General features: G+C 39.5%; 1 protein-coding gene across 11 annotated transcripts in view; it reads left to right on the plus strand.

Annotated features, from left to right (window-relative positions):
- Nucleotides 1-27977, plus strand: part of caprin2 (caprin family member 2) — a 55816-nt gene that overhangs the window by 13202 nt on the left and 14637 nt on the right. For 7 of the 11 annotated variants that reach the window (XM_048607698.1, XM_048607694.1, XM_048607690.1 and 4 more), the window contains 10 exons: nt 575-706; nt 1988-2066; nt 3230-3282; nt 4775-4882; nt 6308-6421; nt 9707-9841; nt 12548-12731; nt 13158-13343; nt 20412-20506; nt 25444-25510. In XM_048607698.1, the coding sequence (XP_048463655.1) occupies nt 575-706; nt 1988-2066; nt 3230-3282; nt 4775-4882; nt 6308-6421; nt 9707-9841; nt 12548-12731; nt 13158-13343; nt 20412-20506; nt 25444-25510 (1153 nt within the window). The remainder of the gene's footprint in view (nt 1-574; nt 707-1987; nt 2067-3229; nt 3283-4774; nt 4883-6307; nt 6422-9706; nt 9842-12547; nt 12732-13157; nt 13344-20411; nt 20507-25443; nt 25511-27977) is intronic. The other 4 variants (XM_048607696.1, XM_048607699.1, XM_048607691.1 and 1 more) reach the window with 3 other exon arrangements.

Here is a 27977-nt window from a genome sequence, read left to right on the forward strand (position 1 = left end):
CAAGCTTCTGGATGGCTTGTCTGCTGCCTTCCATTTGGGAAAAACTCCTCTTCTCCAGGAACATTATCAAGGAATTAAGTACTAACCTTTTTTCTTGTCCCTAACTTGAAATGACTGACCAAATGGAGCCAGCTGTGAAATGAAACTATTGAGGAAAAGCTTGCAGACACTTAATCTAAAGAGGTCTTGGTCTACCATAACATGTAGTTGTTGCAGATTTTCTACTGAAGGTATTGCTGTACGTTTTTAATCTGATTTAAATGGGATCTGATGTGACAATGCTTTTTGTTTGCTCTGCTCTGTTTGGCTCATACAACTTTTTAGTGGGAATAAGAACATTACTGGTAGTGCGGTAGCACAGGCTGACTTTCTTGAAAGGCATGCTGTTTTGGGCATTTCAATGCCACCTGTGTTTTCAAATGTTAGAATTAGGCATGTATCATAAATACTGGAAGTGTCATGTTAACTGCAGATGATGTTCACTTGTCATATTTTGAGTGCGACAGCAGCAGCTTGAGTCTTGGTCTTAAAATTCACGCCAACTAATCTTGTGCAATGGTTAATCTTTTGTTAGGTGTCGAAGGTAGTGCAACAGGCTGCTGCAGAGTTCTGCTCAACCTCGTCACTGCCAAAGGATCCAGAACTCAGGAGGCAGAAGCTTCAAGACCTCATGTCCCAGATACAAGGGACATGTCATTTCATTCAGGCATGTCAAACTTTTTGCACACTGCAGATTTCTATCCCAGTGTTCTAATAGTGTCTTTTTTATTTTTTCCTTTGACCATAGTTCCTCCTTTTTGTAAATGAGGTTATGGTGGTACCATTGTTTGCATAGGCTTTCAAAAGACATTTTCAAATGCTAGCAAAATTTAAAGCCCGTGGGATTAGAGAGACAGTGATTGTGGGCAAAGAATTGAAGGGACAGAATGCAGAGTAATGACAAATTGTTGGTTTTCAGCTTGTCGAGACTTGTGCAGTGATGTTCCTCTGATCTGCTGGGACACCTGCATTTGGGTCTATCTTCAAAAGTGGCAGATGACAGTAACCTGAATCAAAAATTGTGGGCCATGAACTGTTTAAAATGGGAAGATAACAATGCAGAGCTGTAAAGTGATCATGTTGGTAGGGAGGATGAGATTAGGAAATAGAAATTACATTTTTTTAAGTGAGATCCAGTAAAAGCAGCAAGTGAGTGCTAAACTTAGTAAGACAAATGAGTGATTGATTTTGCTGAAATAGCATGAAATTGAAATAGACATGAGCAACCTCCTTGATTTGTGTTCTAAAGTATTGTAGCTCCTAATGTAGCAAAACTGTGGCATGCAGTAATGAGACGACAGTCATATGGTTGGGCAACTGCTGGGTGGACAGTAAATGTTGGCCCTGTTAGTGTTGCTTGTCTGTATAATTCAAGAAATTGAAGTTATCATCTATGTAAACTCTTGGCCAAAAAAATTTCTCTGGGTACTGTTGAGTTCAGGGTCCAGAATTTCAAACATCATTGTGGGGAGGTTTGTCAGGGCAAGGGAGACTAGTTTTGGCTCCAGTGCTTTCTGCCCAAGGTCAGCATGGGTACAGTGGGCTGAATGGCAACCTACGTTTCATTGAGTTTCACATTGTCACTTTTGTGTTCAAGTCATTTGTTTCACCAGTTCTTTAACATTAACATTATTGGCTTATCTGCTACAAATTAAATTGAACACATCTCATCACTACTTTCTGAAAAATCTTTTAAATCTCCCATCCAAGAAGACAGTAAAACATGACTCTATTAATATAAACTGTTTAATCTTTCCCTCTGCATCCACCCTACTCCTTTCCCAAGTTCACTGAAGGTAGGTGAGACAGATGACCTTTTTTAAAACTTGTGCTGCTGTCTAGTAGTACAGTGGCTCTCTGCAAGTGGTGTACGGAAGTATTTTCCAGTGAGGAGCCAGAATTGTAACTTCAGACTCAATTTTGTGGAACTCTTTTATTATTCTCCTAGGATTCTATGTTGGATTCTGACTCTTCCTCACCAAGTGCTATTGGATCACAGAAGGCTACAATATCACTCAATGCTGCAGGTATGAAGTCCTTTATCCCTCCCCTCCTTTTTTAATAACTGTGGTCCAGACATGCATGTTATGCCTGCAGTGAAGGAACAAATATACAGTGTTTGATTTTAAAGCTGTATTCCCCTAAACTTGGATATTTTGAAACTGGGTTTTCTGTTAGTGGTTCAGAGCAACACTCCTTCTTATTTTGGTAAGACAACTTATGGTGCCCTTGTATATAATTTTGTGGGGGGAAGGAAGGTGGTGGAGACAGAATTTGGTCAAATGCTGAACAGTAAACAGTCTGACCTCCTAGCCTACTGTGCTGTCTGCCCACTGCTACTGGCATGCAAAGAAGTAACATTGACTAGGATATTAGATCAGGCTAATCCTTCCTCTGGCCAAAATGCTTGTCTTTTGAAGCTTATCTATTTTGAATTCTCAATGCTCACATTATTGCTTGGTAGTATTTTAGCAGTGAATCTGCTAATGGCCTTGCTGGTTCTAATATCAAACATGATCTGTTCTTCAATCTAGGATTGCTTTATTATTTGACAAATCAAGTCAACTTTTGTGCCTTGAATTAGTGCATCTCTCAAATACTGTGATTTTAATCTCTTCCTGCTGTGGTGCATTGGGAATGTTAGACACATGACATTGCAATACTTCATTGTGAGAGGTGGACAGTCATTGACTTTGTGCCTTTTTGTGATCTGGTCTCAAATGCTATAGAATTAAAATACTATTGAAAATCTGGAAAAAGACTAAATGGTCTGCTGGTCAACACCATTTGTAGAGAGAATTACTTTCTCTTTTAGATGCTGCCAGACCTGTGGAGTACTTCATTTAAATTTTTAGAATGCTTTTCAAAGTCAATAGTTCAGTGACCTTTTCAGAGAAACAGGTTAATACACACGACAAGACCGCAATCTTTTTTCAAACAACCTTGGATGAGGCACAAATGGCATTTTCAGTAAGAACTTCCCTGCTCAACTAGTTTTTGTTCTTGTACAATGACCCTGGAGGTGAATGTTTAATTTGTTGTCTGACAGTACTATTCCTTAAGTGTACTCCATAGAAGTTAAATGTTTTTTTTTGCTCGACTTCTGTTAGTAGCCATTAAATAGACTTTGTTTTCTTTTTGTTTTGAGTGCTTCTTGGTTCAATAACAGGTTAATGTTTCTCTTTTTTAGTTCCAAAGCAACAGAAGCAGCAAAAGAGTGAAACCATTCCATCCCCACCAAAGGTGAGAACTATAACTTTTTACTTGCTACAAGTGTGAAAGGCTGTAGTCCCTTTCTTTGAAGGAGACCTGAGTGGCTTCAGTGACCTGCTACTTGATGGCTATAGTGTACCTGCCTTTTCACTGGGATCTGAGATTCTAGTTAGCTGCTGGTCTTTTGATTTTTTTTTTTTTTGGGTTTGTTTTATTCAGGAAGGAGATGGTTCATTTTAAAACCTGTTTGCACTGTGCTCTCATTTGACCTAGAAACAGTTAACAGTTGGGAGCACTAACACAAATTCACAATACTCAGGTTTATAGTTTCTAAGCTCCTCAGTCTTGAGCAGCTGTTCTAATACTTGTGAATAAACCACATCAAATTACATGAACACCTTGCTGGATTCTGAAGTAAAATTTGACTTCACTAGTCTCTTTCCCCACAAATTTTGGGGCCTTCTGTCACTTTGGTACTCTGAAATGGAAGGAAAATACCACAGATGGGGAAACTTGCTAGGTCTGTTGCATCAGTGGAGAGTGAGTCAGTTCATGTTTCAAGTCCAATATGACTTTCTTTGGAACTGCTTACACTTGATTTGAAATTTGAAGATGGCTGTAAAAGTTAAACTTTGAAAGTTTTTGACAAACCTGATATCTGGTTCCCACTGAGCATAGCAGTTGGCAACTTGCTGTCCTTGTAATGCTCAAATGATGTCTAGGTAAAAGTGCAGTTTTCCCATTATAAACAGTTAAAGGTGCTTTTAAATTTTGGGGAAGGGAGCAGGAGAAATACATCAGTAATGGGACTCCTTAATAAGCAGAGCCTCTGTAGGTTTTTGAATTTTGTTTTGCATTATGGTGTTACTAATGTGGCATGATAAATGGACACTACAATGCAAAATGTCATATCCATGTCCCCTGGTTTTAGAATCTTTGCATTTCTTAGAATAAAATAGTGCCATTTCAACATTAACAAGCCGGTCCTTGAGCTACCAGTGACACTTTATACATATTACCTTTTTCCAGAACTCTTTTTGACTTGGTTTGCAAAAAATCCTGATGAGAAAGGAAAGTTTTTTTTATTGAAATTGTCTATCTGACCTCAAACAGAAATGCCCAATTGATTTCAGTTGATCTTGTTGCTCACCCTTTTTTAAAAACACCCTGGTTTAAAATTAGCAGTATTGGGGAAATGGCTGAAAAGTCAGTAACAAACAATGAATGGACTCTTGGTAAGTAGCAAGCTACACTTGGCAAGCAGTAGGCCCACCAGTGTAGCCATCATACTGACGACAAAACTGTCAATTGATTGAACTGTATAGCAAATCAGCTCCTGATTCTTACTGACATCACACAGATATGCAAAGATGCTGAGCTATAGTTATCACTAGGTAGATTAGCTCACATTTGCAGATGTCACTTGGTACGTTTTAATGGGTTGACAAAAACTATTTGCTTTTTTCCCCTCTCTTTTAATCAGTAAGTCTAGTAAGAACTAAATGTGTTTCAACTTTGACAGCCTGCTTCAGAATTGACTGTTCATTCCAGTGTCGGGGGTAGTTCAGGTTCTGATGACCAGTCTTCACTATCTGGTTCCACAAATGATCTTTCAGGGCAAACACCACAGGTAAGATTTAGTAACTGACCAGTTTTAATGCCAAATCCTTGCAAATAATGACTACTGTAGTTGTGGCACGACTGTTTCCATCAACTTGAGGAATGCTAGCCATTTCTCTTTAGCAGTTAACTCTTTATATCTAGCTGTGTGAGCAAAATCCAGCACATTACATGTAATCTCCTCATAGTAATCTTTTTAACTTTCAAATGTTTCATCTCTTGTACCATGTATTAACCTTTTGTAGTTTAGTCCTGATGTAACTGGAACTGTTTCATGGCAAATAAACAGTAATTAGACATTTGTGTGTTTTAGCAAAAATAGTGCTACGGTTTATTTCCTATCTGTCTTAATTGGTTCATTTCATTGACCATTCTAGATGCTGGAAAGGTTTGTGGCTGTGTTTCTCCATCTGTTTTGGAGAGTCCATCCTTAAATGACTTGACAATAAAATGGCAGCACTAATTACACAAGCTACAAGTGCTGTTTAGAACAGTGAAATTGGGAATGAATTTGCGTCCATTAGTGCACTAACATTATATGCAAAAATATGCATGTATGAAGTTGAAGTGAAGACACTGTTTTCAGAAACAATTGGCTTTGCTTTTACTACAAATGAATAACAACTTAAGAGGGTTCCAATCAGCAAGTAACATCTTCACTGGTGACTTCTGCAGGAGGAAAGGCAGGCTTGTTTGTGTGCAATGTTGCTGCCATGACACTGAATGGATGACTTTATGGAATGTGAGTCATTTTGGCTCATCAAGCCCAACTTTATTCCTCTCGTCACTGCTACCAACTTTTAGCCAAGTTCAAGATGCCGTACATAATGGGTTCAAACAAATAAAAATCAAGACTTTTGAAATAAATACGGTTGCCTTCAAGTACACAATAACTGTCTAGATGTGTTCTGTAAAACTTGGCATCCTAATGAAATGCTCATAGCTGCAAACCCATGCCTTGGTATTTGAGCCATTGGTGCTATAATTAAGGCATGTAACCAAATATTAGTTTGTCTTTCAAACCTACATCTGTTTTGAAAGCATTTAATTAACTGCTCACAATTGGTGAGAGACAGGAAGAAAAGTGTTATGAGGAGCACTTAATTGAAGCATCTTGCAATGCAGCCACAACTAACTTCAATCTAGAAGCTGCTGGCTTTTCAATAGCCTTTGTCTGTTGAAGCATTATCTTGGAGCAACCATTTCAGAGTTTAAGAACTTGCAAAATATTCCTTTGCTTACAAACCTCTTCTGCTTATTATGTTAAGACAGGTGCTTGATGTTTTGTATTTCCTGTTTCTGTTCAAGATGAGCAAGCTCACTGCTACACGTCCATAAGTCTGGATGTAGTCAAGTATCTAAGCCTGTTGATAACATTAATGTGAAACATGAAAGACAATAGTTAAATAGTTGGCCTTGACTGTGTTCTCCCTAGAATTCAGCTGCACGCAATTCAGAAAGTGAAGCATACATTCCTCCATCGCAGATATACCAAACAAGTACACCCATTACTGAGTCCCTGACACAAAAGTCCTTGGAGACAAGTCAGGTGAGTTCTCTTGTGGTTTTACTATTTAAAGTTCAAAGATTCTCCTACAATCCAGACTGTGTCAAATGTAAGCTTTGACACTTTGTATTAAATAAAGTTCTCAGCATTCTTGTTTAACTTTGATTATTGACCATCTATTAACATTAGAATGTGGGTTTTGGTTGGGAGGAACCAGAATTCCATTCTGAAATTGGGTTATATTAGCAGTTCTCCTCATTCCGAGACTATTGCTTAGTTGTCTTGGCTAGCTTCAGTTCTTGATAATCCAAATTTGAGTTTAGGCTTCAGTCTCATCACCATTTTATTATCAAGACTTGGTTTATATCCTTTTAAGGAGGGATGTATTCCGAAGAAGCATTTGAAGTTGCCGTTCCTTCTCTGCTCTGAACTTGAAGCCTCGATCAGTTTTGTGACTCTAGTGACGTTGCTTCTAAATTTTGAGGGCTTTGTGCTCTGGCTGAATGACTTGGGTTGTTCAATAGATCTGGTTAGCGGTGACTGCTGGAATGTTGGGTGATTTGGTGATGCAGTGCTGTTGAGTTTTCCCAGCTGAGTGGGCATGCTTGTAACAGTGAGACCCTTGGGCAGAGGATTCCTGAATCCAAAAGATAGTTGCCTTGCACAAAGACTAAATCCCGCTTGAGTGAAATGGCTGTTGCACAAAAGTACTTGGATTCTTCTGACCATAACCATTACACTTGTATAATGAGCTGTATCTATCAGAACTGTTACTAGACAAGTCAGATCCTGGATTGAAACCTGGCTTGATAGATTATTTTGTTTTGATTTTCTTGACCCTAACAAAAGTGGTCTATCTCAAACATGAATACACAATGCTATAGAATTTGCTTTTACAAGCGTAGTAGAAGAAAGATAAAATAAGCTAAACTACTCAACACATTCAGCCAACATCTGTAAACATCCAGTTTCTTAAAGTATAACACTTTAATACAGTTAAAGGAAAAGTAACTTCAATGCTTAATAACAAATCCTTAGTACAGTACCCTATAACACCCCATGTACAGTCCTCTTTCCAGAGTCGTGTCTAACACCTCAGTAGGTTAAGTCACTAGTGTTGTTATAACATGGGATAGGAGCCAAACCAAATCAACCTCCTCACTGGATCCAAAAAAAGTCACTGACCTCTCGTTTGTTCCTAACTAGACTTTGTAAATAAGATGAACTGAAAACCAATGCTGGAGATCACAGATCAGGCAGTAGCGATGGAGAAGGCACGTCTAGACCAGAAACATTAGCTTGTTCTCTATGGAGTCTACCTTTACCCCCTGTGATCTGTAGCATCTGTTGTTTTCAGTAGATTCCAGCATCTGCAGTAATTTGCTCCTTTTTACAAATAAGATCTATTTTAAAAACACACACTTTGATTCAAGAATGCCTTGTTTGTTAAAATTACAATCTAATAGCTACAATCTGACCCCATCTTCCATGATAAGCCCACATTCCCTCCTGCCTGCCCTCTCTTTAAGATGCAATAAAGGGATAAATTTGAAGAAACTATCATTAACTAAATATGTAGTAGTCTTTGAATACCAGGCATTCATGAAATCTTTGGACAATGGGCTGTATTACTGGCATCAAGGAGTCTATTTCTTGAGTGACATGGGGATTCAATGTGAATAGCTTGTGCTGACCTCTGGAGACTTCCCCAGTCAGTAAGAAATAAGATTTTTTCCCTCTAACGCTGAACAAGTTGATAATGCCATCAAAAAGCTTCCAACAAAAAAAACTATCCCTGCCCAAAATGCAGTCTGAGCCAGTTCACTTGTTTTCTTTTGTCCACTATCAATTTTGTGGCTGGCCGGCCAACATTTGTTCTCACTTGATTGATCAATTTAACATACAATCAGCTGCCAGTCCATGTGCATAACATTTTTGGTGCCAAAATGTCTGCAGTTCCTTAGAGCAGTAATTTAACCTATGTTCTTACTGGTTGAGACCAATTTCCCAACAGCAAACATCAGTCTTTTTGTTCTCAAAACAAGCTATAGTCAAATTTTTGACTAAACTCAATTTTTCTCCTTTTTTGGTTTGAAGCTAAGTGATGGTCCCAATAGTGTAGATTGAACTGCAGGTGGCTTTTGCCTGGAGTTATCCACCTGTGTTTAAATACCTTCAGCTTTTAAGGAACTTCCCAAGATGTTTTCTCCATACTTCTGGTGTGGGTTAGTGTTAACATTTAACTCTTACTTCTAATGTAACCTAGTTCACTGTTTTACACACAGGCTCTGGTCTGTACATTAATAGTCTTCCAAGGACTGACTGGACTGTCCAGCCTGAAAATACAAACCCTGCCCATGTGATGGGTGTTTCCTTTTTAAGGTTCAAGTTCCAGAATTCTCTAAGGTCCTGTTATTTAACATGGTGGGACTGCAAAACAAGCAAAGACTTTTTTAAAAAAAAAACAAAAATTGCACAAATGCATTCATTTCTAAAACTAGGCCTGCATCTACTTGAAAATAAATCAGCGTGGCTACAGAAGTAATTGCATGTGAATTACTAAGCAAACACTGAAAACCTAAATGTTACTAACTCAAATTTAAAAACCTGAACTTGCATTATTTTAAATGCAATAATTGCATGAATGAATTAGTTCAAATAGGCCAATGTAGCATTGGAATACTGTTTGTCTTTTGTGCAAAACTCTGCAGTTTCTGTAAGTGGTGTTGGGGTGGGGCAGTGTGGCTTCAAGTTTTCCCATCCAGAGGGAAACAGTAGGGATTACTTAATTGTTTCACTCTATATTGCAAACGAGGTTTGGCCCTGACCCCACAACTAGCTAAGATGCTATATGCAGCAGCTACTGAACATTGGAGTGTAAGCCTGAGATTCTGTGCAGGATGCAGCAACAGTTTCTCTTTTCTCTTTGCACTTCCTGTAACATCTGCCACTTCCTGTATTAAAGCACACCTATGGTTTAAGCACTCCCCACCAATGTCGCCTTCAAGTCGTGGTCCAGTGAATTGACTTTTCTGTTGGAGGAAAAATATTAATTCAATGAAATCATGTCAGTTTCAGGATCACTATTTCCCTTCAGTACCAAAATACACTAGTCTGATTACATTTCTGGCCCTCGAGGGGAGGGGGAAAAACTTGACGCAGCATTAAATGGACTTTCTGGTTGCTTGTCAGCATGAACTTGTTTCTGGCACTAGTGGCTAATGGTTTTGTGCTGTTTTAAAAATGCTGACACCTGGCAGTCAGGGCTTGTGGGTTTGAAAGAATGTTATTACACAGTCTCTCTCGCTTGTCTGTCAATTCCACCAGGTGACTACTCTGCCCAACAACCAGACTGCTGTGTATGATGCAATAATGGTAACACCTCAAGGCCTGGGACGCCAGACTCCAGTAAGCAATTCTCCAGTTAGCATGAAGACCACACCTTTTCAGGCTATGCAGACTGTGAGTGGCTGAGATGGTTTTAATTTGGGCAAATTACTGTCCTGTTTTCTTTTGCTGTCCTTGCATAGACATTTGGCACTTCTGCCTTGAAGGAAATGGTGGGTTTCCATCTGTTTTGTACTTTTTTTTTGTTTCTTCTTGATGCTGAATTTGTAAGAGGTAATTCCAGTACCCTCTAGCTCAAGTGTTTTCATAGACTGGTTTTTTAGTTTGTTTTCTGGTTTAGGGATGCATATTTGTACAATGGCACATGGATCTTCTCATTTAATAACATGGTTGTTTCTGCACCTTTTTTGTGATTTCTTTTTTTTAAATCACAAGTAGGCTTATGGAACAGCTTGCTGGTGACCATTTGAGATTGCTTATGAAGTACTTTGTGTGCAACTGACCATCTGAGTCATCAGAGGGAGGGGATGCTGTGAGATGGCGGAAAGTGCACTTTAGGGAACTTTAGGGAAGTCTGAGGGTATGGAACAGCTTTTAGGATGTGTCTGCTGTATCAAATTGCACTGCTGTGACCTCCAGTAGAAGTATTTCTGTTATTCTAAACTTGTTTAAATTCTTCAGTGGTTTTTTGGGATGGCCAACAGGTATTAGCCACTTGCAGAGGTAGTGAATAACTTCCACTTCCACTTTTAATTGTCCATCCTGATGTGTGGAGATTTTTCAGTCAACCTTGGAACAGAATTGAGGAAAATATCTTATCCTTAAGAGTGAATTGCTTGCCTTAACAGTGACTCCACTAACCGATTTGAAATTTTGTATGCTAGCATCTGATCTTGAACATGTTGGAACCTTGTACAGATTAAAGTCTGAGCTGCATATATTTTTGGTTAACTGGGCGGGGAAATGTAAAACACTGTCCACTCTACCACTCTGTACCTTTTTTTGTATATCCTTGTACCTGAACTCCAGATCCCAAATGGATGGTAATCCATCTGGTTTTTTTTTGGATTACCCACCTTGTGTTTGTACAGGTTCCTCTACTTAATGGTGTCTAAGTCTGTCAATGACTGCTGAAGGTGTGCAGTAGGGACCCAAAAAACACATTCCTGCACAGTCTGAGTCAGACATTTTGTCAATTTACAACCATATACTGGATCCTTGTCCCTCTTTTTAAAAGTACAAATATGTTAATACTTAGTTACTATTGGTCATTGCTTTCAAAGTGACCGTGAATGAATTGTGATGCCAGAACATCAATGTACTTCAGATTAGCTACTTATTTCTTACAGAATCTCCCAGTTCTGCCTATTGAAGGCACTAGAAAGGTCCAGCTGTTGTGAAAGTGATCTTAATGCAATAAGCTAATGTTCAATTTTGCAAAACGACAGAACATTCTCTGCTCACGGATGTGGAGTGTATGTTGCAGTCTGAGGGTGGTCTTCACTGAATCATGTAATTTTTGCAGCATTTGTTCCAAAATTGAATAATAGGAGTGGACAGACTTGCAGTGTCAATTTCTTGGATCTTGGGCATAGATGAACAGATGTAGATGGTTTAGCCTTTCTGAAGCCCCATTGGTTTCAATGACCAATGTCATACAGTGCAGAAGAGGTCCTTTGACTCATGTCTCTGCTGCTCCTCCAACTAAAAAGCATCCCTGTCTATGCTAGTCCTGCTTTCCAGCACCTTGTACATAGCTTTGAATATTATAACAGTGCTTGTCTAAATCCTGTTTTTCCTCTCCCTCCCCACTTTGAAAAAGGGTTAGAGGTTCCTACCTCTACTGTTCCTGGGCAGTGCATTCCAGATTTCTTCTTCCCTTGGGGTGAAAGCTCTTTTGCCCTCACTTCCAGATTTCCTGCCTTTTTTCACTTTTTTTTTTGTTTTTTGTTTTTGAAACTAGAATCATAGAAGCCCTGCAGTGCAGAAACAGGCCCTTCAGCCCAACAAATCCACATCGACCCTCAAATCATCCCCCTGTAACCTTACTAATCTACACATCCCTGAACACAAAAGGCAATTTAGCATGGCCAATCTGCCCAATTTGCCCATCTTTGGACTGGGAGGAAACCAGAGCACCCAAAGGAAACCCACGCAGATGCAATGTGGAGTTTGCAGACTTGCTGGAGGGTGGAATTGAACCCAGGCAGCAGTGCTAACCACTGAGCCACCATGCCATGGTGTAAGGGGTACAGCTGCTTTCTATCCACTCTGTCCACACCCCCCCACCCCTGCAATCTTTCATAACCATGTTGCACCCCTTGCCCTACCCTACCTTCTGTACTCTAAGAAGAAAACACAAACCTATCCAGCCTCTTCATAGCTGAACTGCTTGAGCTGAGTACAGACTGGTAACTCTCTTCTGCACCACCCCCAATGCAGTGACCGGACTTTACATAGTCCAGCTGTGGCCAAAGCAAAGATCTTTTTGGTACAGCTTGAAGGTTGTATGATGTATCTTTTGGTTAAAAATTAAATGTTAATGGCTTTGGGTTTTTTGGGAAGTACTTCCTTTCTCTCCCTCTTTCTACACCTTCATTTTTGCAGTGAGAGTCCGATTAGAGTTGCTGTCACTGTTGTGATTGTCTTGCAACCTTCACAGGATGAAAGACATGTCTGACTAGCCAAGTCTTACCTATCCTTAATGCTTCAAAATTAAAATAGCTGCCCAGTCACAATTGACTACTTAAACTGAAAATTAAAATGCCAAAAATAATTGTACATGTATGAAATTAAACAGCTTACATTGTTGTCTTGCAGGTGTTCAATGTGAATGCTCCTCTTCCTCCAAGAAGTGAACAGGAAGTGAAATCTGATGCTCCATATTCACCTGCCTTTAATCAAAGTTTGATTACAGCAAGTACTCAGACTCCACCTCAGCCTGTGTCTGTCCAATCTTCACATGCTGTGGAGCAAAATGCTCTGACACAAGATTCTTTAACAGGTATTGAATTTGAGTTATGGGATAGAAATTTTCTATTTGAAAGAATGTACATGAATATTCCTGGTCTTGTAGTAAATGCACGAAATAATAAATCTCCACACTGGTGGGTGTGTGAAATGCGCTGCTGGCGGTGGTAGTGAAGTCAGATTAGGGACGTTAAAGCGACTCTTGGATAGGCACACAGATATTAGTAAAATGCAGGGTAGTTTGGTCTTAGAGTAGGATAATAGGTTGGCATAACATCGTGGGCTTGAGGGGCTTATACTGTGCTGGACTGTTCTATGTTCTGTGTCTTTAAATCAGTAGGAAGGGATGCTCTAGTTAAACGTTCAGTAAAACTAAAGCAGATGGTGATTTAAAATCTTGTCTATCTCGGAATTGTGCTTGAGTGCTGTTTAAATTTACCTTGGCTTTGTTTCTCATCAGAAGAACCTACTTCAGTTGCCAACGGGACCCCAGTTTTTCTACCCCACAGTCAGCCAAATCCTTTACCAAGACCAAACCAACCCTACTTTGGAAGCAGAGGTGCTGTAAGGGGAGCTGCACGAAGTGGCAGAGGAATTGCTAATGCCTACCGTGGTTCTAGTAATGGATATAAAGGTGTACAAATAGGTACAGTATGGAATCCATGTGGCATAAACTGGCTGCCTAATTTTCCACTTTCTTTATCAAAGCATCAATTATGGTTTAGAATTCTCATGAGTTAAACAATTGCTCTAGTCCCACTTGAGACCAGATCAATAACAAGATGTGCTTAAGGCATTAAAGTCTTTGACATTAAACTGTAGCTTTGTGCAGATATTATGAATCTTGCATTCTCTACTCCAAAAGCCGTGGGTGAATTGTGTTTTTTGCCCGAGATTGCTCATGCAGTATTTTATCATGCATCTAACTTCTGTGCCTCGTTCTCCCACCTGATTTTTTTGCTTTTTCTCCCAGGTTAAAATGCAGCTGGTGAGTAATCCTGAGACATTTGCACTGTTTGACTTGCAATGTGCTTGTTAAATGGTGATTGTCTCAACTCTGCAAACTTGCTTGCTTGAAATGACAACAGAATGTGATTGAAAAGAATTGATACTCTAGTTAAACTATGTGCACTTCAGGGTGGAATATTCTACTCCTTGGTTACTTCATTTCAAGTAAGAAGTCAGGAGGTGATAGATTCAGGAATCCCTACAGTGTGGGAAGAGGCCAATTGGCCCACCAAGTCCATGCTAACTGTCAAGAGCATCCCACCCAGACCTAGCCTTCTACTCTATCCCTGTGACTTAACATAGCCAATCCACCTAATGTATCTGTCTTTTGGACTGGGAGGAAACTGGAGCACGCAAAGGAAAGCAGTGCCGATATGGGGAGATTGTGCAGTGCAAACTCTGTAAAGCTGTCAGTGGAATCCTAACCTGGGTCAGGCAGCAGTGCTAACCACTGAGCTGACCATTTACAACACTTGGTGTTTAGTGGCATCACCCATACTGCATTGTGTACCACACTCCAGTCAGCTTTGAAAACTTGACACAAATCTTTCACTTAAACCACTAAAGAATTGACTGATGTCCTCATTTCACTAGCATGGAGACCAGAACTAGGGGCCATAAGCATGAGTATTAATAAATTTGATCAAGAATGGAGGATAAATTTCATTGTCCCAAGGAGTGGAGAAAAATTTGGAAATCACTAAAAGGACTATTGGATTGGGGATGTGTGGGGGATAAAGCAGTTACACTTTGAGGGAACAAAGTACATGAACACAAAGGACAGAAGGATATATTTGTGGGAATAGACTCATTATTGGAAAGAGATTTTTGTGAAGCATTTAACACGGGTCACCACTGAGGGTTTGGCCTAGAATGGCCACTTGGTGATTGGGGTGGGGGGAGGTGGTGGTTGTTGTTGTAATTGAATACCTTGCTGAGATTAAATTTTGTGCCTTGAACCCTGCCATTTGATTAGAGTGGACTTGGGTTTTTCTCACTATTGTTTCACAAGTGTGCAGAAATTTCATTAGTGGGATAAACTAACACAATTTTGGGTCACCTTTATTTACCCATGTTTTTAAACAACTGAGGAATGGATACTGGTTCCCAACTTTGGTTTTGGGTTTGCACGTGGAAATGGCTTGTGATATCTGACTGGAGATGACAGGAATCTCAGTTGCTCACTGATCTGACCGATGGATCAGACCAATGGTTGTGGCTATTGTTAATGGCATGTTTTAAGATAAATAGTGCAAGTACCCTTATCCCAAACAAATCCAAAAGGAGGCAGTAGTGATATTTGTCAGGCTAATCGTCATGAGTAGAAATTAGGTAGTGTCCATGCAGACAGTGAAGAATTGGCCAGAATGGTTGAAGAAGCTGTAATTTTATCCAATATCCTGCTAAAGTGTAGTGCTGAACCGAGATGAGCAAATTCTCTATTCTCCTAATTGAGAATAAAATTAAAATGACTTAGTAAAAGATGATTGATTTGCTATTCTGCATCCATCTTAAAAACCAAAAGAACTGTGGATGCTGTAAATCAGGAACAAAAACAGTAGTTGCTGCAAAAGCTCAGCAGGTTTAGCAGCATCTATGAAGAAAATCAGTTAATGTTTTGGGTCTGGTGACCCTTCCTTGGATCACAAATGCTGCCAGGCCTGCTGAGCTGTTCCAGCAGTGTTGGTTTGTGTTTTTTGTTTTGAGCAAATTCATAAGTCTTAAACTGAAAACAACATAAGGCAAACTTGGGTGATCTTAAGGGAGACAGCCTTAAGACTTTTAATGGTGAAAAGAATTGCTTAAAATTGAAGTGGAGCACAAATGTAGGTGATGCAGTGAGTTGGAAATGGAGAAATAGCTGATTTTACTGAGACAAAACATCAGATGCTGGTACAATCCTTTCAAAAAGGAGTTTTTGAAAAAGGAAAATGTAAAAGACCAGTCTTCAGGACATGATGGTTTCCATGTGAAGATTGAAATTAGGTGAGGAAATTTTTGATTTTGCTTAGATTTGACCACTTGGATTAGAATTGCAAATGTAACACACTGAAGGTAGGAGCTAAGCTTGGCAATTAAATTAGTTGGTTAAATGTTCATTGAATTGGCCATAATCTGAAATGTGATCCTAACGCTATCCACCAGTTTGTGAAAACAAAACTCTTGTGTAACCTGTCTTCAGTTTGTAAAGTATCCATCTTTTATGGTATGTTACTAAAGGCCTTGATTTATTTCCAAGCTTTGTGGAGCCTGGTTGGACTTGTTTTTCTTTCTGGCTTGTTAACCAATTGGTTAAAAAGTAGGCATTATTCCTATTTCGTATATACTCCAATATAAAAGACTGTGTACTGTAGGAATCTACAGAGGCTTTAGCTTTTCATGATTCTCGTGGGATATGATCAGTTAATCTTTCTGACCCAAAAAGCTTCATTAATTCCTGCTCAATGTATGCAATCCTCAGTCGAGGTCATACATTACCCTAAACAGCTTCTATCTTCAGCAAAACCTTCATTTCCTGTGGCACTGTTGAATGACTTCTGGAAATCCAAGTGCACATCTACTGGATTGCCTTCAATTCTGCTTGTATCCTCAGAACTCCTAATGAATGTCACTTCCTTGTTGACTGGCATTACATTTTGTAAGTGCCCTGTTATTCATTCCTTCAGTGGAAGCCAGCATCTTCCCACCATCAGATGTTAAGCCAACTGGCCTATAACCACCTGCTTTCTGTCTCTCCTCCTTGAATGTGAAATCATGTTAGCAGTTTTCCAATTCACTAGAACCTTCCCTGTGAGTTGTAGGATATTTCAACCAATGCCTCCACAATCCACTTTTATTAAAACCCTTGATTTCAGGCTACCAGGTCCTGGTGAATTCTGCCTTCAGTACCATTGATTGTCAAATGCTTTGTCCATCGTAGACTGTTGGAACTTCAGCTCAGTTGCAAGATTTCTTTGAGCAGTCAGCACTTGGGGTCCACCAGCACCATACTACAGCTGCAACACATCACCTGCCCAACCATTCCATATTTAATGAATATGGATGCTAAATATTTTGAAACAAACTTTGCTGTTAATGACATCAGGCTAAGAAATATAGACATAAAATACACTACAGAAAAAGTGAGTAATATTTTTCTGAAACAGATTGAACAGGCTATGCTGCCAGTTTTAATGTGTGCCACTACTGTTCTTCACAGGCAAATCCACTCTCCAATGCTGCCCTGCTGCACACCCCTCCTAATCTCTAGGAATACCATTTTGCTTTCCAACATCTATCAAGGCTTTTTTGCCTTGGAAGGTGGTCTGTCTTGTGGACACCAGCCTAAGTGCTGGACCCCACCCCCTGTTTGGCCTGTGAACTGGAGTGGAATTGCTAGTGTGCACAAGCAGCTGTGGAGTCACGTGAGCTCGCTGAGTTTGTAACTGTACCTGGCCATGGACATCCTGTTCTGAAGTGGAGTACCACTCTACTACGTAGAAGGGTTTACTGCTGACATGCAGCTTCTGAATCTGATTTTCTAACTTGTGGTAATAAGGTTTTGTTAATATTTTTCACCTGGAAAAACCCTGTGTAGCACTTCTATCACGTTAGATAGGTCTTTTGGAGAATTGTACATCACCAGTAATTAGGTTACCTTTGGAATAAAATTTGGATTACCCAGAGGTGCTATTTCAAATGCTGACTTGGTGAGAATGCTTAATTTTTAGTTGCTTTAAATACCCTGTGCACCAGTGTTGTGAATTCCAAACTTAACTTCAGCTAATCATGATTTAACTCCTGTGCTCCTTCCGGGGCCATACCTCTCCAGTTTGACATTGTGCACAATGCTTTACACTCTTTCAGGCTTGCATTTTGTTAAATTATGAAATTCAGTCTATCTTCACCCTGTCCTGACAAGACAGAGTGCCAGTTGAATGCATAATCCTGTTAAATTGTACCAGCTGCTTCTGCAGTTAACATTCCTAGTCTAGGAGGATGTTGACTTATTTTATAGAACTGAGGCAAAGAGAGCCATTTTTCTACACTTTAATTACTTGTTATCAGACTGCAGGTGCAAGGGCACTTGAATGTTTTTCTGTTCTGTTAGTTGCACAGTTTGTGTGAATGTCATTGATCCATTACCTGTTGTTAGAAGTAATCCTGCAAATCTGTCATCCTTTCAGAAAGGATAAAGGGTTGATCAAGGCTAGTATTCTAAAACTTCATTTAACTAAGTTTTAAAACCCCCACAAGACACCCTGGAGTGTGCTGGGATATTGGGCTAGGAGATCAGAAATAAGCAATGACAGTCCAAAGAATACTTCTGAACACTTGATCAATCATCTACTCTTTTTTTTTTTAAAAAAAAAAAAAATCCACAGTGCAGCAATTCTGGTTAATTGAGGTGAAAGATGACACCGCACTTGATTGGAAAAAAAATAGTTGCATAATGACTAGTAGGCAGTGAGGCTGCATACGGTGATCAGCATGTGGATGTATTCATTGCATTGTCTTCAGATTTCTGGAAGTTGCCATTTAGGGTGGACCTCAGGTCAGTGCAGACAGACAAATTCATTGGAATGCTGCTGGGAGGTCAAATGACTATTCTTGACAATCTGACCAATGATTTTAAGAAGCTAGCTAGAAAGAAATGGATAGCAAGAGTTGCTCAGAATATCTGAATAGGAAGTATTGGCCACTTAAGAACCGAGTTAATGGTCGATATGGAAATGATAGTTGTAATGCACGTCTGTCTGTGTGCATCATCTGCAATGACCAAATAATAGCTTTGTATTTGAGGTGGAAAGCAGGGAACTTGGTGACATTATCTCTTGGAGTGGTACTGAGCAAATGGGATTGGGTGGGTTCATCAGTCTCCAGGCTTTGATCAGCCACCTTCAAGACTAGGATAGAGTTAGAGGTGATGTGTTGGTGTTAGTTTTCCAAAACTTGTTAGATTCTACAAAGGTTCCATCTTAGACTGGCAAGTATAATGCCTTTTTAAAAAGGGAGGGTGATAGAAATAACTAAAGGCCATTTCAGTTGCTCTACTGTCATAGACTGGTGTTAAAGTGCTTCCTAAAGGAGTAATTGCTGGATGTTAAGAAACAGCAAGGTAATTAGTTTCTTCCACAAAGCCATTTCCAATCTTCAAAGTCAGTAAATTGGTTGATTGTGGATGAAGTGCAGCACATTGTACCATATTTGGATTTCCAGAAGACAAGGTGCCACCCAAGTTAGAAGTAGTGCTTGTATAAGTGGCAACATGAGCCCACTGGGATCCGACAGGTCTACTGCATGACTTCAATCTTCCTTTAAGCAGATATAAATTGTAAGGAAGACATCGGCAAAGGAACGAAGTATGTAGTGAAGAGGTCACAAGGTTGCAAATGGTTATGGGGTTATGGGTTAAAACCTGGTAGATGGAATATAGTGTGGAGAAAGGTGAAGTAGTGCACTTTAACAGGAAGAACTTAAAGCAACCTTACCTGAATGGGAAATGACTGAGGTGCAGAAGAAACCGGGTGCTCTAGTTCAAGCCATAGTACTGTGGCATGGTATGTAACTGAGGGCTAATGCAATTCTGTTTCTTCATTTGATTGAATCTGAAAATAAGGATCTTTATGCTTCAGTTACAGGGCATTTTGAGACTTCATGTTAAATTGGGTGCAGTTTTGGTCTCCTATCTTATAAATGCATTGGAGGTAATTAAGTGGAGGTTTATTAGATTGATACTTGGGAAGGAAAAATTATCAGGCTGAACTTCCACCGGAGGAATGGATTTGAAGTGTACAGTCCTAAATAGCCTTGACGTAGTGGCTGTGGAAGGGATGTTTCTCGTTCAGGGGTGTGGAGTTGAGACCTAGAGGCCTGCCTTATTTAAAAGGTAGGGTCACCCATTTTAGGGTATGAGGCATTTTGATTTGTATAACTTTGGAGCTCTTGTCTTGGGCCTCGAGTTGTCATAACACAGGGCTGCATAGATGAATTTTTGGCAAGGAAAGCCAAGGTTACAGTGGTAGATGGGAAGGTGAAATAAATAATTAATCAATAGATTATGAATGACCTTTTTGCTTCTAATCTGCAATCTGTCGAGGAATAGGTCTACAATTGGGCTATTTCCCCTTGAATTGTAATATGAATTAAACTCTTCCTCCTCCATGGACTTTGAAGCTACTCAAGCCATGTATTACATTGGTGTCTTGGACAAGTTGGTATTTCTTATTGGATAAACTTTTTGAAGCCAGTTTGCTTTTTTCTTTGAGGTAGTTTCCGAGGTATGGCTCACTTCCATGTAAGCTTGTTCTGATACCTTGTGGAAAAGCAGATTCTGATAATGCCTTCCTCAACAAATGGAGTTTACTCCCTGCTGCATTTATAGTGAGAGGACATGGGGCTTTGGAGTAGTAATCTTCAGCTGAGGATCAGGATACAAGAATTCAAAGACAATTCACTCCATTGTTTCAAATGCAATGTATGTAACTTGCACAAGTTGACCTGTTTTTGTGGGAGGGCAGCAGGATTCTGTTTGGATATGGGAGTTTTTAAAATTGTTCCATCTTTCGGATAACGCTGAGCTGGCTCATGGGTTACTGTTCAATAAGTGAAACGTATTTGAGGAGACCTCCAGTTTATTGGGAGTTTTAACAGAAAAAACTAATCTTGATCTTGAGTGCATCAAGTTTGTTCTACTTTAAGGTTTAATGCTAACTTGTCTCTTCAGGATTTGATGGCTACAGAGGAATTCCCATGCCTGGCAACGGAACATATGGACCTTTTCCAAATAGGGAGTACCCTGGGATGCCATACGCTCCAAGGGTAAGGATTGCCGTATACCATTGTAAATAACAATTTGGGTTAATAATTCTGCAGCCTATTTTTTGTGCCTGGATTTATCACTTCATTTTCTTGCTGAACTTGGTATGAATAAAAGGCAAATGAGTTTTCTTGGATGGTTTTGTTTACTGGTTAGATCAGTTACACAGGCTCCTGTCTGAATCATACCCCTTTTTTTTTTTTCTCCCCTTCTAAAAGGATTGGAATCATCAAATCTAGTTTGGTTTTTCCACCCCCCTGCCCCCTCGAGTCACTTTCAAATGGTGAACAAATTCACTTGTATTGTAACATAGTCTGCAATTGACCATTAAGACATGGTCTAAACACTTGAAGTTTTTAATCCTTATGGTGCTCCAGTTGCTGAACTGACGCATTTCTGGAGTCTCCAGTGTTTACCACTTATGCTAATTTTGAGAGCCCCTTGTGTATTGCAACCAAATCTATAATGGTCTGAAGATAGGTAGGAAAGCAATTTGAGGATGCAGTCTGCAAAGGGATTTAAGTAGGTAAGCAGTTTTTAAATTAAAAAAACAGCAAATGGAGTATAACATTGTACAAGATATGGGGATCGAGGAGTCCTTGTATATGAATTGCAGTCAGCATTCTGGTACAGTAATAGGACAAACTTAAAAACAAATCTCAACTCAGGAAGCCTGACTGGAAAGGAACATTTATTTCTCAAAACCTAAATAGAGCCACTAACAGTGGCATACCTAGACTAGTCCCTGCCTGGGACAGGCAGTTCTGCAGACTAATCCCTGGGTCTGTTTTATAGGCTGGGTTTTTCTTAAAAACTGTTGAGGTTATTGCCCACCTGGAGCAGGTGGGACTTGAACCCAGGCCTTCTGGCCCAGATGTAAGACACAACCACTGCATCACAAGAACCCCCATGGGTCTGCTCTATTTTTTAACATCAAGAACTGTGCTTGCACATATGAAATGTTTTCCCTGCTGCTAAATCAGACTTTTTTGCTATTAACTACCAGTAAAATGGGTCTGCTTTATTTTTTAATCCACCTGTTCGGAGATGCTATTTCACTTTTTTTTTTTTTTTTTTTTTTTTGGAACGTGGGGGATGTCAACCTGGGACTCTGCCACTGCCACGAGCCTTGTTGTGTCTGCTTGGGACGTAGTCAATTAAGGTTTGCAAGCAAAACCCATTATGGGCAACTAAAACCAGTCTTTTCTTTTGGGTGACTCCCCACCACCAAAATCTCTGGCTTTTCCTTTTTTTAAACTTAACAATGAAGTTTTTTTTTTAAAAAAAAAAAAGAAAACGCCAGATGTGCAATGCCTGTTGAGGGCAAATGGGACTGCTTTAGTCTATTCCCTTTCTATCAACCTGTTCAGAGATGTTACTGCACCTCTGGAGCAGGTGGGACTTGAACATTGGCTGCCTGTCCAAAGGTAGGAACACTACTACTGTGTCTCAAGACAGCTGCTATAGGTCTGCTCTGTGGTGGGATCAGTTGATGAATTCCAGCTGGACAGGGCATTGTCTGTTAGCAAGGGAAACTTGTACTTAATTGCCGAGTACAGTGATTCCCTGTAGACCTTGAAGGTCTATGTCATTGTATAAAGTTATTATTTTTGCTATGACTATAGGTCAGAGGTGTGAACACATTGAGTACTGTTAACTTCCATTTTAAGGAGGACAGACTTGCATAGGGAGTAGCTCAGAAGGTTCTCTAGCTTGACTTCCTAGGTTGGCTGGTGCCCTTTTTAGGGAAATGTTAAGCCTTTTGTTTTGTTTCAGTTTTCTACTTGAATGTAGAGATGAATGTTCTGAGATGTGATTGACACAGCAGGTGCTGAGGATGGCTCACTTTGGAGGAATCTAGAACAAAGAAGCACATCTTTTTAAAAGTAATAGCTTCCCCCACTTTAAGATGATGATGAGGTACTTTTGAGGGTTCTAATAATTTCCACTACAGTGGATTTGAGGCTAGACCCAAGATTTGGATCTACAATGGAACCTAGGATTAAAAGCCACAATCAAATCAGCTATGATATAATTGGTGATGGCCTGTTGGGCTAAATGGCCTGCTTCCACTTAATTTGTCCCAGGAGTTAATCAGTGTAACATTGCATCCATTCACTTTTTTTTCTTTTTAAAAGTCATTGTCTTCTAACAAGCTTTTTTTTGTTTGAAGCACAAGGTGAATTGGATTGAGACTTTTTTGATTTCACAGCTCATCCTAGAGGCTATTTTAGTCCTCTAGCAATTGAATAAGTCTCATGGATGGTATGTGACCAAACTCTTCGTGTCTTTTTGCCCTATGTTCATCCAATTTTCTATCCAAAAGAATTCTTAACTTGCAGATTTTTAAAGTTTAGCATTGTCATTTTGTGGCAAAGTTCAAAACTCTTATCTGTATGTTTTTCAATTTATGTAGGTGCTTAAGCTGGTTAAATGCCAGGTAATATAGCTCTGTCAAATCTCAACTGAACCAGCATCTGTAGTAAGCTGCTTTGTTCCCTCCCTAATGTGTGCTGTATAGACACCTTGTTTTACGTGCTGGGATTAAGTTATTGACTGGTCCAGACACAAGGGCAATCTGTCCCTAAAGTCAAGGGCTTTGAGCCTTGAGTTCAATTCCTCTTTGTCTCAAACCTGCTAAACTTGCCACTTATCTCAAGCTATTCCTACTGTAGCCTAAAATATTACACTTGGCAACCTGATGCCATGAATCCTGCCATGTCCTGTCCTAGTGTCTCCAATGTAGCTTATCATTGCACTGACAAATCCAGATCCCGGTCATCTATTTTAAGGTATTCTACACCAATGCTCATGACTGATTTATGACACTACTAAATGCTGTTGTTGTGGAATCTTGAAGTGATTGCAGCTTGGCGGTCATGCTGCCTTGATTTTGTGAATTTAAGGCAGATATGGAATCTTTCTGTTGGCTTGCAGTGTATTGGTTACAACTGTCATTAATACTGCAGCCATTGAAGCTGCAGAAAGTTAGTGCTTTTTGAAGGTGCTAAAAGATTGCCTTCATAATATTGGAATTTGAGACATGACCAGATTATAAAAAAGACCATACCGTGTGCTCCTTAGGGTTTTTCTTTCACCCCTTCAATTGTGATAATTCCTGGGGGGAAAAATCCACGAATCCTGGTTTTTGCTGAAGGTTTGAGATGCTTGGTAGTTTCTACATCATTAAGACCTCCAGTCACATTACTGTTAGTATGGAAGGTCAATAGATTTGCTTCATTTAGTTTGATTTTTGGGAAGAATCCACTTTTCTGGCTCCATCCAGTTTTCAATGAAATTTAAACCCCTTCACTAGCCCTAAATGTATTTTGTCTAGGATGCTGATGTTTTTGGATTTCTATCACTTTTGCTTCTGTAATGAAACTTAATGTATTGTAGATGCCTCTGACTGGTGTAGTGTGCTATCAGGAAGGTTAAAGATTTGACTACTTCAGCCTTGCATGGCGCTATCTATTTTTTTTGCCAGTTTGCAGTATGTGACAGTTTAACTAATCAAATACTTGGTCCAGTCTTTATTACATCCAGGAAACTTTATATTCTGTTGAATTTCCAGAAAGCTGCCCTTCTCAAAAGATTTTGGTCTTGAGCAATGAAGTCTGTTAAAACTCCTGTGCAGCATGTATCACTATGTATGTATTGCTGACATGGCTCCTAGGTGATCCAGAAAGGATCCTTTTGCTGGTTCTAGCTATGTGGTAAAACCCAACTTGGGCAAACTTGAAATACAAACCTCCAAGAGACAGACTGACCTTTTTTAGAATTCTAACTCCATCACCTAACCTTGCTTTTACTTGTGACACTGCTCTGCTCTTACGTTCTCAATCTGACATCTCTCCTTTTTTTTTTAAAAGATGCTCTGTCCCTGATGTTTGAATTGCTCCCATGGCTTTGCCATCTCAGATTTTTCTAATTTTCCACCCCAAATTTCTCTCTAGATCTGAGCTTGTATTCACCCCACTCCATCCCAATTTTCCTTTCAGCTTCCTAAGCATTAGTGTGAAATTTTGTTTCTAATGTTATGGACCAGACCTAACCCCCTCAAAATATATTAAGATAGCCGAGACCCTAACTTTTTCTTTATTTGAAGGCAAAGGCCAGGCTTATGTTCTGGATGCAGTTTGGTGAAACTACCAAACTTGAGGCAAAACACTATTCATACAGTATAGTTAAATACTACAAAAAGAAATTGGAATACTTAACTATATAGTTGACAAACTGAACAGAGCAATCAGTTAGTTAACTGAACACTAATTGTTCCAATATAGTAACATCCTATAAACACACACCCTTGGCAAAGGCAAATTTGTCATAAGATTGACTTGCATGCAAGCCTAGCAGCAGGAAGAGAACCCCAGCTTGTAGCTGAACAAGAAAAGTAGCTTCCACACCCAGCTTCAAGACCCCAGCAACTTTTTTTTAAAAAAAACTCAATATCCTGTTTGGTTGGGAGCTTAACCCCACCCATGCAGGCTACTTCTGTTGCAACTTGTTTGTTTTTTTAGAATCCTCAGGCTGTTTTACCTCATTGGATTCAAATATACAGCTTGGAACCTCTGTCTTAAAACCTGTTTTCAAAAAATACAGGACAAAACCCCTCTTTAAAGCCATATTACACTAAACACCTTTATCCCTCTGCTACTTAAACTGACTAACCTGGCCAACCTTTGTCATTCTGCCCAAATAAGTCTTGAGGTTTGCTGTCAGATTTTGATACCATGTTTTTACAGCATTAAAGGCATTGTGTAAACTGAAATGCACTGACACGTGGATGTATCCAAGTTAATGTAGGATATGATGCAGGTGAAGATTAACTGAATGTACTGGACTGTTTGAGACTATAGCTGTCTAATCTTGTAGTATCTTTTGGATGGGCTTGTACCTCGTGCAGTTTTTGACTACAATGTCTGCTGTTTTTCAGGAGTCTGCTTACCAACAGAACTACAAACGTGGCACAGGAGTTGGGCCTCGTGGGACAATGAGAGGAGGTAATTATGCATTGCATTCATGCTTATTCCTGGGACTAAAGTTAAAGAACCATATTAGTGGCTTTATAGCCAAACCTAAATAGTTGAGGCCATTTATTAACATATGGTAACTGAGCAGTGCAGTTCTAAATCCTTCCTGAAAAAGGACAAATTGAGTTTTTGGCTAATGTTATTTTAGGCTGTTTTCTCTTTGCTATCACCCTTGCAGTATCTTTGGGTGCATGTGACAGCAGCAACATATTAATCCTTGCTGAGTGGCCCTGTGCAAAAACTGTGTAATGTAAGTTCTTACTCATTGTGTCAATGAGCTCCATTGCTAGGTCATATATTAAAATACAGATGCCTTTTGGGAATTGGCAAAGTAAAACTGTCCCAGGAAAGTTATCATTTGTAAAGATCACTGCACTACTTCCTCTTCTAATATGAAGTCAGTCTGGTTTTCTCACTTGCACTTGCCTGCTATCTATTCTACAGAGAATTGAAATATTAACCAAAGCTGAAATGGAGACATAGCTGCATCCTAATAACCTGAGGATTTTTCCTCCACAGGAATTCATTAGTGCTTAGACTCCAACTCGAATAGATATTGCTGAGATGACAGTTGGAAGTTTGTTTTAAAAGAAACACTACTCATATTTAGTAAAGCTATAAATGGGACCAATCTGGTTTATTCCCACTGGTTTTATTTCATCTGGAGCTGGGGAAAACTAATGCTGGATTAAGTAGTGAATAATCTTTAATGTGCATGTGACTGTTGCTTAGATTAGTGAAACTCTTCTTTCAAACATGAAACACCTGAAGAACATCAAGTTGCGATTTGAGACAACTGGAGTCTGCAAATGTCATGTCCATTTATTGGCTTCCATTTGCTTGGAATATCTGCATTGACACTTTGTCTCGGTATCACTTCATCCTTGAGTATACCAAGCTTCCTGTTTATCTGCCAACACTTAAGTTGGATTTTGACTAGTCACTAGTTTGGGCACAGTGGTACCTCCACTATTTACTACCTTCATTTTGGGCAGCAGCTCTAGTTGTGTTTTTTCGTTGAGTGCCTTTGCCTGAATTACTTGGTGACTTTCCCTTAATTTCAAGATCAACACCAAGAAACCTTGTCTTTTCCTACAAACACTTCAAAAACAGGCCTTTAGAAGCCAGCTTTCTGCCTTAACTGTGCCCTTAAACTCTGTGCCATCATCTAGTAGCAGCTTGCTTTCTTCTATCTATAGCTTTCACAATTCCTACTCTGGGAATGGTTTATGGGAGTATTTAGACTTTCTGACTGAACCATATATTTGAACAATAAATATGTACAGAATAACAGCGAGTTTGACATTTCTCTTAATTGCCCAGTTGTAGACTTGGGCACTGATATCTAATTATTCATATTCATATGGCCAGTTGTTGCCTTGGCATTTCTACTCCTTTCTCTTCTATGCAATTTGAAGCAGTTTTAAGGATACAGAAGTCTGGCATGTTTAAGGATGAACCACTCATGTCTGAAATGAATGTGTCCAAATTGGACTTGGATGGTAAGCCCTGCTGTTAGTGCAGATCCCTGATTGATTCACCTTTTTCTCTCTACGAGATTAGAGTATCTAATTTCTACACAGATGACTAATAAATTGACCCTTGAACAAGACATTCTTTCTCCAGCTGAATTACAAAGTGCCTTCAGCGTGAGGATGGTACTATATTTCAGTGAATTATATCTGTAATCCAAACTACAGGAGAGTTGATTTATCAAACTCTGGATATTTAAATACTGCTAATTTGACCATTGAGATATTGAATATCATCCATATGTAATTGGAATACTAGCTGACTTGTAACATGCAAGATTCCATAATGGAATTTGTTGGCATCACAAGGTTTACACCTCCAGGTGTTTGGACAGCTTTACCTGTATTAGTGTGGCCATCTTGTCATTTAACTTTTTTTTTCTGGCTGAACAATCTCAAATTTGGTTTGAGATGCCAGCCAGATACATGTGCTGTCTTCCCCATGGTCCCTTAGTAGATAGGGTTTTGTTAGAATTTCACCTACTAACCAGGGCATTTGTGACTATCAGACTTGTCGGTAAATACACATGAAACATCCTTCTTTGAAATAGCCTGTGCCTTGGAATTACAGTGCAGTTTTTGCCTGGCCTGAAAATTAGTCTTTTTTTTGTAATTGAGCCCAGAATTCCATCACTAACGGGACTGTTATGTTGTCTGCTCCACATGTTAGTTTCCTTTCTCTTTGAGGGTGAGCAGCTCTTCTGAAGTAGTACTTCAGTCAAAGTTTGGAATCCCTGTTGCACTACAAGTTGTAGTGGTAGAACTGTTCTGAAGGTACAAGGTAGTGTGCATTTGTATCAAAGAAGTGAAACCCCTGTTCTGTCCTGCATGCTTTTAAATCCATGATGGATTACTTAACTTGACAGTCTAAGTTTGAATCTTATCGTGGCTTGATCAAGACTGCC

This window comes from Rhincodon typus, chromosome 18, assembly GCF_021869965.1.
Source record: "Rhincodon typus isolate 14 chromosome 18, sRhiTyp1.1, whole genome shotgun sequence".
Classification (NCBI taxonomy): domain Eukaryota; kingdom Metazoa; phylum Chordata; class Chondrichthyes; order Orectolobiformes; family Rhincodontidae; genus Rhincodon; species Rhincodon typus.